Here is a 15338-nt window from a genome sequence, read left to right on the forward strand (position 1 = left end):
CAGCTGCTAGGATGAACCCAGAGCCAAGGCAACTTGCTAGCCTCCTGGAAGAAGACTCTGGAGGGAGGGAGGCTGGGCGGTTGGAGGAGATGAGCATCCTGAGGTCAGCCCAGAACCTGGGAGTGGTCTTGGGCGGTGCTGTCTGTGTGAACAGGATGTGAAACACAGAATTGTCTAGTCATGTTAAAAGCACAAAGTTAAACAGGCAAATTTAATTATAGTATATTCTATTTAGTTTATATATATAGTATATGTATATAGTATTTAGTATATTTTATTTAGCTTATTTAATTATAGTATATGCTATTTGGTTCCAGATATACACCAAACTATTTTTAGTGTGTAGAATTTGGCTGTCCTTTCAACAAATAAAGATGGCGTTTTCATTTGTTTTTTTTTTGTTTTTTGTTTTTTTTTTTATTTCTGTGTGTTTGTTGGCCCTACGTCTTTGATATGTGTTGTGATTTTTATGCCTGTGGCACACCCGTCGTACTCTGGGCTGGGCTCTTTCAAGAACCCATGCAGCCGATGGCTACTATGTTGAATGGCATGAGTCTTGGCAAAAAAAGGGTGGAGAGAACTTGAGGGCTGATGGCGTGCCTTTCGTGTGTGAAGGAGGCAAGTGGTCGTCAGTTTGGAAGAACTCAGGGGAAAAGCCTGTGGACTATCTCTGCTTTCAGGAAGCAAGGGGAGGAGGTGAGCTGAAGACCACGCTGGGCTGAAAGGCTTGGCGCAGTGATGGACCTCACAGCTCCTGGCGCCCCATGAGTCCTGGGAAAAGGAGTTGATGTGCTGTGAACCCTCGGGGGCTGTCCCTCCCAGTCAGGCCCGTTCTGCGTCCACCCCTGCTCTGCCTTAAGCTACGGTTGAGCTCCAGGAAATAATAATCACCCACCCAGGGAGGGCTGTGGCCAGAGATAGGAGCTCGTGTGGTCATTCTCACACATGGCCTCACTGAAGGACCAAGGAAAAGCCTCACAGTCCTGAGGTGGACAGGGAGCAGGAAGGGGGGAGAGGGATGGATGGATGCACACTGGAGCTCTTCGGAGAATGGAACCTGGGACTCGTTAGGTAAATGCACCTCCGCTGAGCTGCACCTTCTCATCCCTTTTTAAAGTTAATTTTAAAGATGTGAACAATAATGTCAATCACAAGCCATTTTTGTATTAATGATAGTATATTCGTAGTTCAGCAACAGTACGAAAAGGTCTGTACCTGGTTTTGGGGGATGAAATTCTAAGACCGCTTCCGGAACTCTGTTCAGGCAGGGCGCTTCTGTAAGGCAGCCCGTCTCTCTGGAGTAAAGGGAATCGTGGTTACTGTAGGGAGTCATCTGTCAAGTCTTTGATGCAGGGTGCTCATCTGTTCCGTTTCTATCCACCCATTCACCAGTCACCGTAATTGTTCATTTACGTTTGTGCCAGTCTCTTTCTAAGAACCAGAAATAAGGGCACAGAAATAAGCTTTTTATCCTTTTAAGAAAAATCCCAGTTATCACTTAGTGGTTGGTCTACATGACAAAGAACAAGGGCAGCCGGAAGTACGAGTCGCTCCGATGATGTGCTGCCAAGTTATTTGCAAGGCTGGAGAGAAAGGCGGTGTCTGAGCAGGTGGAAGGGACGCAGTAGCAGCTTAACCAGTGCACAGTTCAGGTGCTCTCAGACCAGAGCTGGTGTTGCGGCGCGGCCTGGCCCCAAAGGCTAAAGTGTGCCTTTGTTTACATATCAAGGATTTATTTGCTCAACTAAAAGTTTACTGCTCTTTGCTGGGCACCAGAGGGGCAGAGAGCATGTGAAACGCTGCAGGACCCAGAGTGAGGGCCGAGGTGGGACATCTCTGCTCACATCTGAGGGTGCAGAGGGACTTAGTACTCCTCTCAGCACCAAGTCTAAGGAGCACATATGCGTTCTACGCTCCTGTCCTTCAGGGAGCAGAGACCAGAGGATGTCAGAGGTTAGGCAGTAATGGTAAGAGTTCCTTGGCATTGAGAGGCCCATCCCCCTTCCCGTACAGATCAGGGAAGACCCTGTGAAGAGTGCATAGTGAGACTGAATGTTGCGGACTGACTGTGAATTTAAGGAGAGGATTCTGAGAGACTGCTTCTGTCTGCCCAAGCTCTAAATGGGGGAGGGAAAGAGCAAAGTGCCTTGGTGTGGCTGTCACTGTGGGGCATGGCAGAGCACAGTGAGGGTGAAGGGGCAGTTGGCCAGCTGGAAAGGTGACACAGGCAAGGGCCTGACCCTTTGTGCTGGCAGATTCTGACTTAAGTGTAGCCGGCAGGGAGCCCACGGTGGACTGTGCAGAAGTGTATGCAGCTCGTTTACACTGACAGTGGTCATTCGGGAAGGCTCACGGGGCTTCGAAGCCAGGAGACGAGAAGCAGTTCTGTCCAGGCCTGTACTGCAGAAATGTGGAAGAGACCTATTAGCAGTAGGACTTGGGGGGCAGGGGGCAAGTGTTAACCGGTAATGGATGGAGTCAGGAAGAGGGAGGGAGGCAGATTTCTGCCTGGGTCAGGCAACCCAGGTGTGGAGGTCAGCTCAGCTGAGGGAGGTGACTTTAGTGATCCCGAGATGTCATCAGGAAGCCTGGAGTCTTCCTGGTAAATGAACACCTGGCTCTGCCCTGTGGTGAACGGACGGACGCACAAAGGCTGTCGGAAACCCGAGAGAGTGAAGAGGCAAATTCAAGGCAGCACGAATAAGGAAGACATGTGGGCGAGAGGGTGCAGCTGAAGAAAACGGAGCAGTGCAGCCCCCCGCTTGGGGTTTTAAACAATTCAAGTCTGTAGAAGGGTTGGGGAAGTAATACAGTAAGCACCAGCTAACAATTTGGGGTCCTGGAGGTGGGTAGAAAATCAGGAAGTTTCTTTTCCCCTCTCTCAGATCACTGTGGCCATGTCAAAGTGGATATTGGACCGGACTGTTGGAGAGAGAGGGCCACAGATCAGGGTAGAGAGAGGGGTCTGAGCTGGAGGAAGGACTTTGCAAAGCACCCGGCTAAAGGTAGTGAGCGCGCTGGCTTGGAAACAGGGGTAGAGATGAGACGTCCAGCCTGGAGCACTGCAGAGATGACAGGTGGGGAAGATAAGCCAGGCAGAAAGTGCAAGGAAGGAGGGGAAAGGGCCATCCCGGACACCCCACGCCCCCACCCCCTGAAGAAGCAGCCACGAGTGAGCAGCTGTGTGGGTTGTTGCTGGTAGGTCAGGTGAGATGAGGAGCCAGCCGGTGGGGGTGGGGTCACCTTGGCGAGAGCAGCAGCGTTGTGGAATATTAATGTGGTTAGAGCAGACTGAAGCGCACTGGAGGAGAGGAAGTGAAGACAGCAAATGTCGTTGCTCTTTCAAGGACTCTTCTCTACAGGGGAAGAGAGAAGCGGGGCGAGAGTGGGAGGAAGATGTGTCAAGAGGCTCAGCAAATACCTGAAATAGTTAGCGAGAGACACAGGGTGGAAGGGCGTGCAGCTGGGGAGGACTGGCCGTGCAGGAGGCACGTTAAGAAGGAGGTTGGTGGGTCAGTTTGGAGGAGATGGCTATCTAAATTACTCCCCAAGGCAGACTTCTAAACCACTACTTACGAGAGTTGCTGCAAGGGTTCTCTGTCGAAGCGGCCAGAATAGGGATAGCCTTGCTTATGCTTAAGGCTTCCAAGGCTCTGGGCACCTGCCGGCCCTTATCAGTGCTGCTGTGCCCTGGCCCCTGACTCTTGGTCTGCTGCATGCCCCTGGCTGTGCTGTGTGTGCTGGGAAGAATTTGGGTGCCTGAAGGCTTCCTGGTCAGGATGTCCCGAGGCCAGTGTCCAGCCTCCCAGGTCTCACTAGAGCCTTTCCCCGTGAACCTTCTCTACCTACAGCCTCTTGACCGCATCTGGTTTCTTATGCTGAAGTTGAGGCCGGGCAGCCTCAGAGGCATCCTGCGCCTTCTGGTTTTCCTCCTCTGTCTGAGGATTATTCATTAGAGATATATGACTTCTCAGTTCACAACCCATATGAATTTTGTCTACCTAAGCCTGGGCATAATGGGTACCATTTTATACACGTTGTATTGAACTGAGACTTAACCCTGCAGGAGGCACCAGGGGCCAGTGGGGGCCTCTCAGAGTTTTCTTCCTTCACCTTTGAATTCATCACGGTCCATGGCCCAGCATCACACGTGACTTTTCTATATAGATAATACTGAACCTTGGATATCTCTTCCCTCACCCTCTCTCACCCAAGTTTTGCTTTTGTAATGGGAAAAAAATACATATTACTGGAAGGTTTCATCTAGATTTCCAATTCTGGTAAAGCTTAATCTGGTCTTCACAGATTTTCAGATGAATTTTTTTATCTTTGTTCCTCACAGCCCATCTTACAAGTGTCTATTTTAACACCACTAACCTAACAATGCCAAGCGACTTGGAGAAAATTGTGTGACGATATAGATAAGTAAATATTGCTTACAAACCCCTCTTAATGTGGGTATCAGTCTCCTTTCCCTTTTCCTCTTAAATTTATATTTTAAATGAGACATTAGGACACAGGTGTTGGTGTTTTAGGCAAAGTGAAAAATATCTTATTATAAGTCACCTGAAGTATTATATTTAAACATAGTAGCAAAGGTAACAGAATAGATTTCCCCAGTGTTAAGTGTTTTCAGATGGACACAGTATCTAAGTGATGCCAGCATTGCTGATTGGATGCTGGTTCTAAGGCCAGGCTGACTTCCACAGCTGTTTAAACTCCAGCAGCCTGGCTCAAAGGGTACTGCTGTTTTATAACCGTATTTAAAAATCTGTTCCTCTTTTACTCCCTCAAACTGAGCTCGGAGATATAATGGGTCCCATTATAGGTAAAAGGTCTGTGACTCAGCCATCGAGTTACTCAAACTCTGGGCTGTTTTAATTGCCACCATTAAAGCTTTAGTACTTTTATCTCATAAAAATAGATATCATTGATGTAAAATGTGTGCCTGTTGAAGATACATGTGTACCTCTGCCCTCATAGTTAGCTAATCAGCCATTTGAGTTCCAAGTTAGTTGGGTTTTATGCAAATGGGAACATGACATAGATCACAAATTTTGTTCTGAGTTAGTCCTTTAATTAAGAAGACATTCCAGTGATACTCAGGCTAGGATCTCTCTCTCATAGAACCTTACCTTTGCTTTGGTTTGCATAGGAACTGTATTTAATTGTTAGAACAGTGGTGGGTCCCTCAGTCCTCAAACCCAAGAGTACAGTGCTTCTTGTTCAAATACTGGGATTCCAGAAATTCAGTAGACACACAGATTCCTCTTCTGCCCCTCGCTGAAACATCATTAAATGTAAATGTGGTAGTCGTAATTATTTTCTCTGCTTGCCTGCTGGTGGGTTCTTGTTGCCAAAAATATATATTCTATGATGAGGAAATTTTCAGAGTGATGGAAGCTCCAAGAATTCACTGGAGCCAAATATTAAAACGTGGCTAGCCAGTTTGTTCTGAGCACTCTTTCCAGGATGCTAGCAGGCCACCGTCACTGTGCACGGAGGACACACCTCTCTAGCTGTGCAGTGGGTGCATCTCAGCAAAGTTGAGCTCCCTACCCATTCATGTTCTCATTCATTTCTCTGTTGTGAAAATAGCAACTAATTAGCGGGGCATCTCAATAGGCGAGTCTTTCCTGCTCTCAGAGCGATGGGGTGGTGCTCAGAGAAGTGAACGGAATCCTGACTCTAAGAAGGACTAAAATCCAAACAATTCTAAAACACAAACCCACCCACACAAAACATTCGTGAGCTACACAGCCAGCCTCTCTACTTGCCCAGCTGTGTAGATTCAATTATAATAATTTTCTCAGTTGCATAACATTGTTATTTGTTTATTACTGCGTTATTAGTCAGTGAATGAACCCCCCTCTTTCTGACCCCTCAGCAGTGTTTATAAAATACTTAATTGCCTTGGTATCTTCTGTTTTGTGTGTAATTCCAGCTGGAAGGAGCCATGGGGACAGAGTTCTCTGTAAGTGTGCAACAGACCATTTCTAATGTGCAGTAAACTTTCCTTAAAAAGGTGTGTGTGTGTGTGTGTGTGTGTGTTTGAAGATGAAAGTAAAGAGGTTTTTTTTTAATCTCCTTGTGACCCCAAGTGGTGTGGTGGGAGCCACTGGCCTCTGTGCAGCCCTGCACAGGGGGCCCTTACACCCTGCTTTTCCTGCCTCTGGAAGGAGGGCCGACTGGGAGTCATGGTCAACAGTGATGAAGCAGTCAGTACCAAGCTTGAGAATGTGAACTCTGCAGAGAGACCGCCTGGTTTCAGTCCTGCCTCCATTTAGGTTTTCTGTGACTTGGGATGGATATTTTTTTGTCCGCTCTGGATGTAGTAGGTTTCTCCATTTGTAAGTCAGAGAATATATGACCGTCCTCAATGACCCCATCAGCATAGTGTTTTCACAAAGACACAGGGAAACTCTGCAATGTTTTGTCAGGGTGTGAGCTATCCCACGGGGGAAGAAGGATCCTAGGGGAAGGAAACCAAAAAGAAAAAAGTTCAGATTAGCAATAAGAGACTATTAAGGTAGGTATTTATTTGAACACGTGTATTGCTGCGTGACGTGTTACCGCAGACTTCATGGCTGATAGGCCACGTTTTGCACTCCCTCAGCCTTTTCCTAGGTAAGGCTCTGGGCATGGCTCAGCCCAGGCCACTCAGGGCTCTCCAGGATGTAGAGATTAGGTCTCACTGGAATTCTGACCGCAGGCTCCATTCAGGTTGGGTGAAGGTACTTAGTAGAGCTAGCTGGGAGAGCTTTGCTGGGCCTCATCCTAGAGGCAACCTGGGAGTAATGCCTAAGGTCCCCCCCCACCCCCGTACCTGCTTCCTCACAGCCTAGATAAGAGTCTCCCTCCTCTGTAGAAGCCCCTCTGATTTAAGTAAGTCTTGCCTAGGATAATTGCTAGTGTTTCAAACCAGTGTTTTCTCACCTCGATCAGACCTGCGACATCCTTTCACCTTTGACTAGAAGTCAAAGGTCCTACCACACAGAGGCAATGGGGCAGTCTTAGAATTCTGACTCGCACAGCATGCGCATGAGTTTTTATAGACCACAGTAGTCTATCATTAAGCATTTATTGTGAGATAAGTATGCTAGATTACTAGTCTTGGAATCATGGAGAACTTGTCTAGAGTGTACAAATTAACTTTATCACTAAAGTCCTCTAAGTTTTCCTCCTTTCATAGATTCCCAGTTCTGCAAAAGCCCTGGGATTGGTCAGTGCTACTGAGAGACCTGTTGTCATTCTTGGAAGTTTGAGATTTTAAAGCCATAGGAATAACAGAGTAGGTTGCTTCTTAATATTTCACTTTTTAAATAATGTTCGTAAGCAGTGTAAATTGCTTTTCTCGGGCCAAACTCTATACTGTTCCTTTTTAAAGAGCAAACTTGCTATGGAGTATACAATTGATGGCAAAGCATGCTGTCAAGTGTGCACCAGTAGCTTAGTGAGCTGTTTTAAAGTGTAGAAGTTTGTCCTTCCTCATTGTGGTGGTTTGCATATGCTTGGCCCAGGGAGTGGCACTGTTTGGAGGTGTGGCCTTGTAGGAGTAGGTGTGTCTCTGTAGGTGTGGGCTTTAGGACCTTACTCCTAGCTGCCTGGAAGCCAGTCTTCTGTTAGCAGCCTTCAGGTGAAGATGTAGAACTCAGCTCCTCCTGCACCATGCCTGCCTGGATGCTGCCATGTTCCTGCCTTGGTGATAATAAACTGAACCTCTGACCCTGTAAGCCAGCTTCTATTAAATGTTGTCCTTATAAAAGTTGCCTCGGTCATGGTGTCTGTTCACAGCAGTAAAACCCTAAGACAGTCATCATTGTCTGTGAGTAGAATTCCCCACTGTTCATCTGTGCGTGAAATATTTTGATCAACCTGTAGGCTTTGTGGAAGACACATACAAGAGTATTTCACTGCATTTGATCACAGGGTGGTTTGGGGAGTGCTTGTCCATGGCCAGACTCAGCTTCTTGACTTAGGTTGGGGAGCAGGGAGAGCCTCAGTGCTGAAGAAGTGAGAAGGTGTAGATTCTCATTCACGGATGCTGAGGAGGGCAGAGGGGAGAAGGCAAGAAAGGAGGGGCAGGTTCCATGGGGTTAGTCTAGGGCACTGTGAGCATGCCGTTGATGGCTTTTCCTCAAGAAAAGCACCCGAAGCCTGCTCTCAGCACTCTAGAGATCAAGAATGAGGAGCTGAAAACAAAGCCCTCACAGGGTTCTCTAAATGGGTTCATCCTTCTGATTTTCTCATGAGCAGCTAGAGCATGGACCCCATTTTCCCCTAAGGTGCCCCTCTGTAAAACAGTGGGCAGGCCTGCTCTTCTGGTCCAGCAAACATAAGAAATTGTTCACTCTTACTGACGTGGGCCATTTTAAAAAATTATGATGATGATGATGATGATGATGATGATGATGATGATGATGATGATGATGATGCAAACTACTAGGCTTTTCCGTAGACCTTTAATTGTGCTGTGCTTGTGCTGTGTCTTCCCGGTGATGCAGGGGTGGTTCTGCCAGCCCTGTATTCCTCTCACCGAAAAAAGAGCTTTGTGGGAAGGAGATGGTCAAGCTTCAGAAACATTCTGCTTACCTGCGTACTGTTTTCGAATGGACCATCATGTGGGAGAGGTCGCTCAGATTTCACATAAACAACTAAGCTAATTCTTTCCAAACATTTATGAAGCCATGGAGACACATCAAAACATGTTCAATTCAACATCAGTTTACTCTGTACCCTAGGGGTGTGTGTGTGGATGAGCAGGCTGTTTCAACTCTGTGGTCCCCAAACATAAGCTTGTGATTTTTTTTTTTTTAAATCTAGTGTTTTTCCTGAGAAATAGCAGTTGACTTACAAGGCAGAGGAAAGGCTGGGTTTTGAGTCCTTCCCGTGCAATAGACTGTGTTAATTGGCTAAAACGCGTGCAGGCCCATTCTTTAGGATCTGGGGAGAGTTTTCACAGAGCAAGGAGACAGGGAGCTAACTTGTGTTTTCCTGGTCACTACAGAATTGATATAGCCTTTGTGGGGGATGTTCCTCTCTTTGCTGAGTTGAATGACACTCCCCTCAGATGGGGAGGTCTGGGGGCAATGCAGGAAGAGCGTTCACACAGTGTATTCCCCTCCTATTCTATACTGGGGTGGAAAGTTGGTGATATTCAACGATACCTTAAAGCTTTGGTTCAGAACCAAACTAGAATTCTCCCCTGACCCCCTTTAAAGTAAAAATCTCAACTTTGAATTGAATCAAGAGCCACCCCATCCTGTAGTCCAGGGCTAGGGTTTTAGAGCGATGGCAGCCACTATGGAGTCGGACGGTAAAGCCACCCTTCTAGCTGATGGTCACCATCTTGGCAGTGACTAACATGCTTCAGAGCAAGCACGCACACACACACACACACACACATACACACACGAAATGCACACACGCCCACACGCCGCCGCAGCAGCAGTAGCAGCAGCAGCAGCAGCAGCAGCAGAGGCATCCGCTTCTCCGGCCTCAGAGTGCTGTTCCAGGGCTGAAGAGAGGAGGCATGTAAACGGCTTAGGAGAGCCCAAAGCAAGCCTAATGAACTGACAGTAAACGGTTGAAAGAGAAACTTGACTCAGTAAAGTACCCTGGGACTGTTATGTTACCCCTTTGCCTCTCTGGTGCTAGGATGTGTCTGTAATGCCCTCTTTCCAGCACCCCAGGAGTGCTGGCTGGACATGGGACTAGAGCTATGGGCCTGCACCTGACTCTCAGGGACCCAAAAAACTGCAGGATAATACACTACCCAGCCCTGGTCAGGGGTCAGAGGGAAAAACCAAAGGTGGCAGTGGGTGCCTGCTCCTGCCAGCTCTGGTGAGGTGAGGTGAGGTGAGACTCAGTGCTGCTGGCCTCTGGCTCTCCTGTGACCTTCACCAATAGTGGACGGGAGAGACACCACACTCCAGCTCCCCAGGCCTGGCCCAACTCCTCACTCAATATGCCTAAGACTATGCTTCCAGTTTGAAACTCCTTCAATATGGCCGCCTGCACACACTCATAGCGCTTAAGGCTTTGGTTTGTATGGTGAGTCTATTTGTGTTGAGACACCAGGCACAGCAGCAGGCAAGTACACCATCGAACTGAGGTAGGTGGATCCCAAGTTCAAGGGCAGCCTGGGACATTTGCAAGACCCCGTCCACCAAATGAAAGTTACAAAACAAGCTCACGGTCACCTCCCCACACCCCTGAGGGGTGGGCAGGAGAGACAGAGACAGACACAGAGATAAAATATATTTCAACTCGAGTTCCATGTTCCTGGTTCTCCTGCCCCAGCATCCCAGCGGTCCTATTATTTGCTCAAATATGTGCTGAATGAATAAATTAGTCAGACTCTCGATAAGTGTGGCAGCAGCCGCGGCATTGGTTTAAAACTGACTTCCATCCCCAAAGTGTCAGCAAGTACTTACTGAACCTTTGCTGAGGGCTCTGAATCTTTATATCCTGTTTGACCCAAAGGAAGAACTTCAGATTTTTACATCGGGCTTACTTTCTTTAGGGCCCAAGCGAGGCCCAGGGATGACTTGGGGGCCGGGGTGGGGTGGGGGTGGGGGAAGACAAAAACGAAAGTTCAGAATGTCAGTGGTAGGAACATGTGTCCAAAGTCGTTTCAAAAAAGAATTGTAAAGCACATTTCCACCTTATGTGACTGATTAAGGTTTGTAATTTGTAAACAGTTTAAATCATAGCTGGCTATGTTAGGAACCCATGCTTCCTGCTACCCGAGTTTCCCATCGCCGGCTGCTTCCTTAGCAGACATCTTGTCTCTGGGTGCACCTGTGGCTCTTTACGCCTCTCCGTAGCTAATCCGCTGGGGTACAAGTCAGCAGAAATAGTATATCCCTGGTCCAGCCGGTCCCGGCTCTCCTTTTGTCAAGCATCACTCCGAATCTGTCCTTGTTTGCACATGTGTAAATTCAGATATGTAAATGCATGCTTGTTTGCAAATAAGTATTCACCACTGGCATCCCGTGTGTGAACTAGAAATGGTATGTGTTGTCTGTTGGTGCTGTGACTCTATGTTGTGTACAAGTTCAGACTTAAGGAGTCAAGGACTCTCTCCCTCTATACTTTCCTTCATAGGTTTGCCTAGACATAGCAGAGGAATCTGCCCTTGCTTCCCAAGTGGCTGGCATTTGACAGTGTGCATCTGGCCCCTCTGTGGTTCTATACAAAACCTTACTTTCTGATCGATATACTGCCAGCAGAAGAGTTAAAATAAAACAATACAACTTAATTTCTTTCTTTACCCAAAACATACACCTTGGGCCATTTTTACTTCTCATTTAAATATCAGTCAGCTGTTTTAAGACCCAGGGGTCTACGACACATTCTTACAGACAGCACAGTATGCCAAAAGGCATATCAGGAACGGTGTCGTGGAGAATGTCCTATAGGGGGTATGTGAAATCTGCGTGGTTTTTAAAACCCCCTCACCTTCGCTTTAATAAATGAGAGGTTTTAGGAATGGCCTATATGGTAATATCAGATGTTAATGGCATTGATTACCTGTCAGGCAGTGGGGATTGATGGGAAAATGTCTGCTGTAAAATTAAATAGCATTAGAGAAGACCGTACCAAGCATTTGGTGGGGGTAGTAGGGGAAGCAGGGCCTGAGAGACTTTGTCTGGGTATTACTGGGAGCTCCAGGTTTTTTTTTTTTTTCCCTTTCCTCCTACCCCACATGATTAAGGCAGACCATCTGTTCTTTGTTAAATGTTTACAAAAACAGCTTCTCTCTAAAAGATTCAAGGAGAAGTAGGTCTGGTAAACACTCACATCCCTGAGCACCTTTCTGCCCTCCTTCAGACAGTACCAAAACAATTCTGCTGCATATCAAACAAGATTAATACGTTTTCGTGTTCCATCTTCACTTTTCCCCCTCCTTGTGGGAGATTAAATTTTTTTTACTGAGTCCCTAATTTATGGCCTCATTTATTTCTAAAAGAAACATCTAAAGTGATTTGTATGCTAGCGTGTATAGATGAATTTTCAGCTTTTTTGTGTTTTTATTTTATTTTTGTGTGTGTGTATGTGTGTGTGTGTGTCTGTGTGTGTGTGTCTGTGTATGTGTGTCTGTGTGTGTATGTGTGTGTGTGTATGTGTGTGTGTGTCTGTGTGTGTGTGTGTGTCTGTGTGTGTGGTGAGGGGGTGGGGTGGGTGGAGATGCTCTTTTTAATTTGTAAATATGTTCTGGAAAAGCCCCGGGGCCGGGCATTCTGTAACTGGAGTGGATGCCATGCAGGTTGAAGACACACAAACCCCATAGTAAGAACGGTTCTACCTCAGGGCAATCCCTCCGACTTTCCCTTGCTTTCAAGGAATAACTTCTCCTATTTTTTGAATATAGATTCTCCCAAAAAAAGTTTCATTTCTGTGCTCCACGTGGAAAAGCCGTACCTTCCTCCTAGTCAGCTACATTGGGAAGTGTAATGAGCTGTTTGAGCCATTTGTACATAGAAGTCAGTCAGCGTGGCTAGTGGCCAGGACTGAGGTTGCCTGAATGTGTGTGAGGGACGTGGGCTAGTGGTGACGCTTCAGTTTGGCCAGTTCAGTGTGGGCTCCACGCTTCTCCTTCCCAGAAGGATGGCTGCCTGTAAGGCTTCAAGAGGAGAGGGGGTGGCGTCAAAACAGTACTAGGTTTAGGAAACCTAGGTTCACACTTCACCTCTTTCCTTTATGTGGCTCCGGATAGCCCCATCGCCTCCTAGAACTCACTTCCTGTCCAGAAGACGGGGTAGACGTGACCACACATCGGTGTCCGTGCAGGAGCTGCATGAGGATGCGTATCGCTATGCTCCTCCCAACGTGTCCTCACCTCTGCCTTCTGACATGCCTGGGAAAATCCGTTTCCTCCTTGCTGTGACCAAAAAGGGGCAGCATGTATTTTAAGATTGGTCTTAATACCAGTTTGCTGCTGCTGCTGCTGCTGTTTTTGGAGCGACTGGGATCAGAACAAGGGCCTGTGCCTGTTGGGCAAACACTCTAAGCTATATGCCCAGCCTACTCCATACGGGAAAGAAACTTAGGTGAAGAAGCTGAACTCTGGTTGAGCGAAGTGACTTCTCCAGAAAGCAGTTGGTGTGGGGCCCGGATTAGAATTTTAATGTTTAGGGTTGGGGCTTGAGGACATCCCTCCCCTGCTGGTGTGGCTGAAGAATCAAATGCCATTGTCCTTAGAGTAGCCGGGGGCAGGTTTGGGTGCGAATGATTAGCGACCTTCTTAAGTGGGTTTCGGTTTGTCATGTTGCTTTGGAGATGGTCATGGCGTCTTTCGGAGTTAGAATGACACTGGTGCCTCTCTAGAAGTACTCCTGTATGTAAGGTTTTAGGAGGTGGCTGGAGTTTAAGACATTGGATGAAGGAATGGCACACTCAGGTGTCACCTCCAGTCCTTGTGTGGCCTTCAGGAGCCTCATTACTTTCTGGAATTTTGGGTTGGGGATTTAGCTCAGTGGTAGAGCACTTGCCTAGCAAGTTCAAGGCCCTGGGTTCGGTCCCCAGCTCCGGGAAAAAAAAAAAAAACAACTTTCTGGAATTTTTCTCTCTGAAAGACAGAGATAAGTTACTACAATTTCCTTGTAGATTCAGGTAAATGAATGTATAAACTCACTGTATGGCATGAGACACACTGCATAAATGTTATATTTTGAGGTGTGATTTCTGTTACCTGTACTAAACATGAGCTTCTAACCTTCTTAGTGTTGAGTCTCTGTGGGGTGAGCCTGGGCCCTACCCTGCCCTGTTTTTGTGGGGTATAAGTCATATCAGCTTTGATACTGGTTCTGTTACGATCTTTTGTTTTCTCAGACAGGTTATGTTAGTATGTCACTGTCCCCAACTGTAAAACTGGAAGGGTCCCCATCTAGTCCGGAGGTCTGGTATGGGGATTTAGTGATGTTAAGGTCATGAAGCCCATGCTGGGCACGTTGGAAGATCACTGAACTCAGGAATATGGGGAAGAGGCAGAGGATAGCCAAAGGTGGCAGATGGGATGTTTTCAGGTATTCTGTTGAAATGTTAAGGGTCCTCAGGTGCCGCAGTTCGCTGGAGGATGATGCGCCTGCACTGTTGCTGCCCTGTCGTGGGTTCCGGGCTGTGAGATCAGTCTGAGCAGGAGTTATCTCTTTACTGTAATCTCACTTGACTTCTTAGTCTCATCCTATTCGTCAGGATTTTCTAATGTGCACCTCCCTAATTAATGTCAGCATTTGATTTCCTCCACCCATCCATCCATCCATCCATCCATCCATCCATCCATCCATCCATCCATCCATCCGGCTTTAAGAAGCCAATGCAAAATCATTCCTTCGCATGACATTTTGATCTAGACAATGTGATGTCATTTGATCCAGATAGGACCTGTGTACCTTGTAAAGGCTGTGTTGCACTTAGCTTTATCTTTTTAGTCCTAGAATTTTTCCATGTTGGAGAAGTTTGTTCTTTGTACCCTGTGTCTTCGAGTCCCCCTCTCGGAGAGAGGCCTCTGCAGGCTGAGTCTGTGTCTGTCTTCTTACCCCGTGTTCTTGCCGTTGGAAGGGTGCAGAATGTCTAGCTCCATGACAGCTTTTTCTTCCTGCACTAATGCTTTTCTGTAGCAACAAACTGGTGTGTGAAGCATCCCTCTTAAAGAAACACCTATGTCTCCAGGCTGAGGGAAAACGACGAATCCATGACCCTTAGTATAGATGTCTGCTTCCTTGAGTATAGAATAGGGCGGTCAGCCATTGACTCTGGGTTCCTTTCTTCACAGTGAAGAACGAGAAACTAATTCAATCCCATTTGTGTCTCTTAGCATTCTCCATCGGAGCCCTTTCTAGAGAAGCCAGTGCCGGATATGACTCAGGTCAGCGGACAGAACGCTCAGCTAGTGAAGAGCGACGATTACCTGCCGTCAATAGAGCAGCAGCCACAGCAGAAAAAGAAGAAAAAGAAAAACAACCACATCGCTGCAGGGGATCCCAGTAAAGGTTTTGGTAAAGATGACTTCCCTGGTGGGGTTGATAACCAAGAACTGAGCAGGAACTCACTGGATGCGTCCCAGGAAGAAACAAAGAAAAGGAAAAGGCCGAAGGTCAAAAAAGATCCGAAGGAATTGAAGGAGCCGAGGGAGAAGAAAGAGCCCAAGACCCCAAAAGCCCCGAAGACCCCCAAAGAGCCAAAGGAAAGGAAAGCAAAAACTGTCACGCCAAAACCCAAATCCAGCAAAAAATCAAGGTAGGCCGTGGGTAGAGTCAAAGGCCACAAGGCAGGTCAGCCCCAGGCTGTAGTGGTCTGGATGGGGGCGTGGCTTCCTGTGTATTTTATATCAT

At 47.2% G+C, this 15338-nt stretch overlaps 1 protein-coding gene across 2 annotated transcripts in view; it reads left to right on the plus strand.

Moving 5' to 3' along the window:
• Chd7 (chromodomain helicase DNA binding protein 7) overlaps positions 1-15338 on the plus strand; it is a 183339-nt gene that overhangs the window by 83665 nt on the left and 84336 nt on the right. For both annotated transcript variants that reach the window (NM_001107906.4, XM_087548652.1), the window contains exon 3: positions 14822-15243. In NM_001107906.4, the coding sequence (NP_001101376.2) occupies positions 14822-15243 (422 nt within the window). The remainder of the gene's footprint in view (positions 1-14821; positions 15244-15338) is intronic.

This window comes from Rattus norvegicus, chromosome 5 (assembly GCF_021556685.1).
Source record: "Rattus norvegicus strain SHRSP/BbbUtx chromosome 5, alternate assembly SHRSP_T2T, whole genome shotgun sequence".
NCBI classification, from domain to species: Eukaryota; Metazoa; Chordata; class Mammalia; order Rodentia; family Muridae; genus Rattus; species Rattus norvegicus.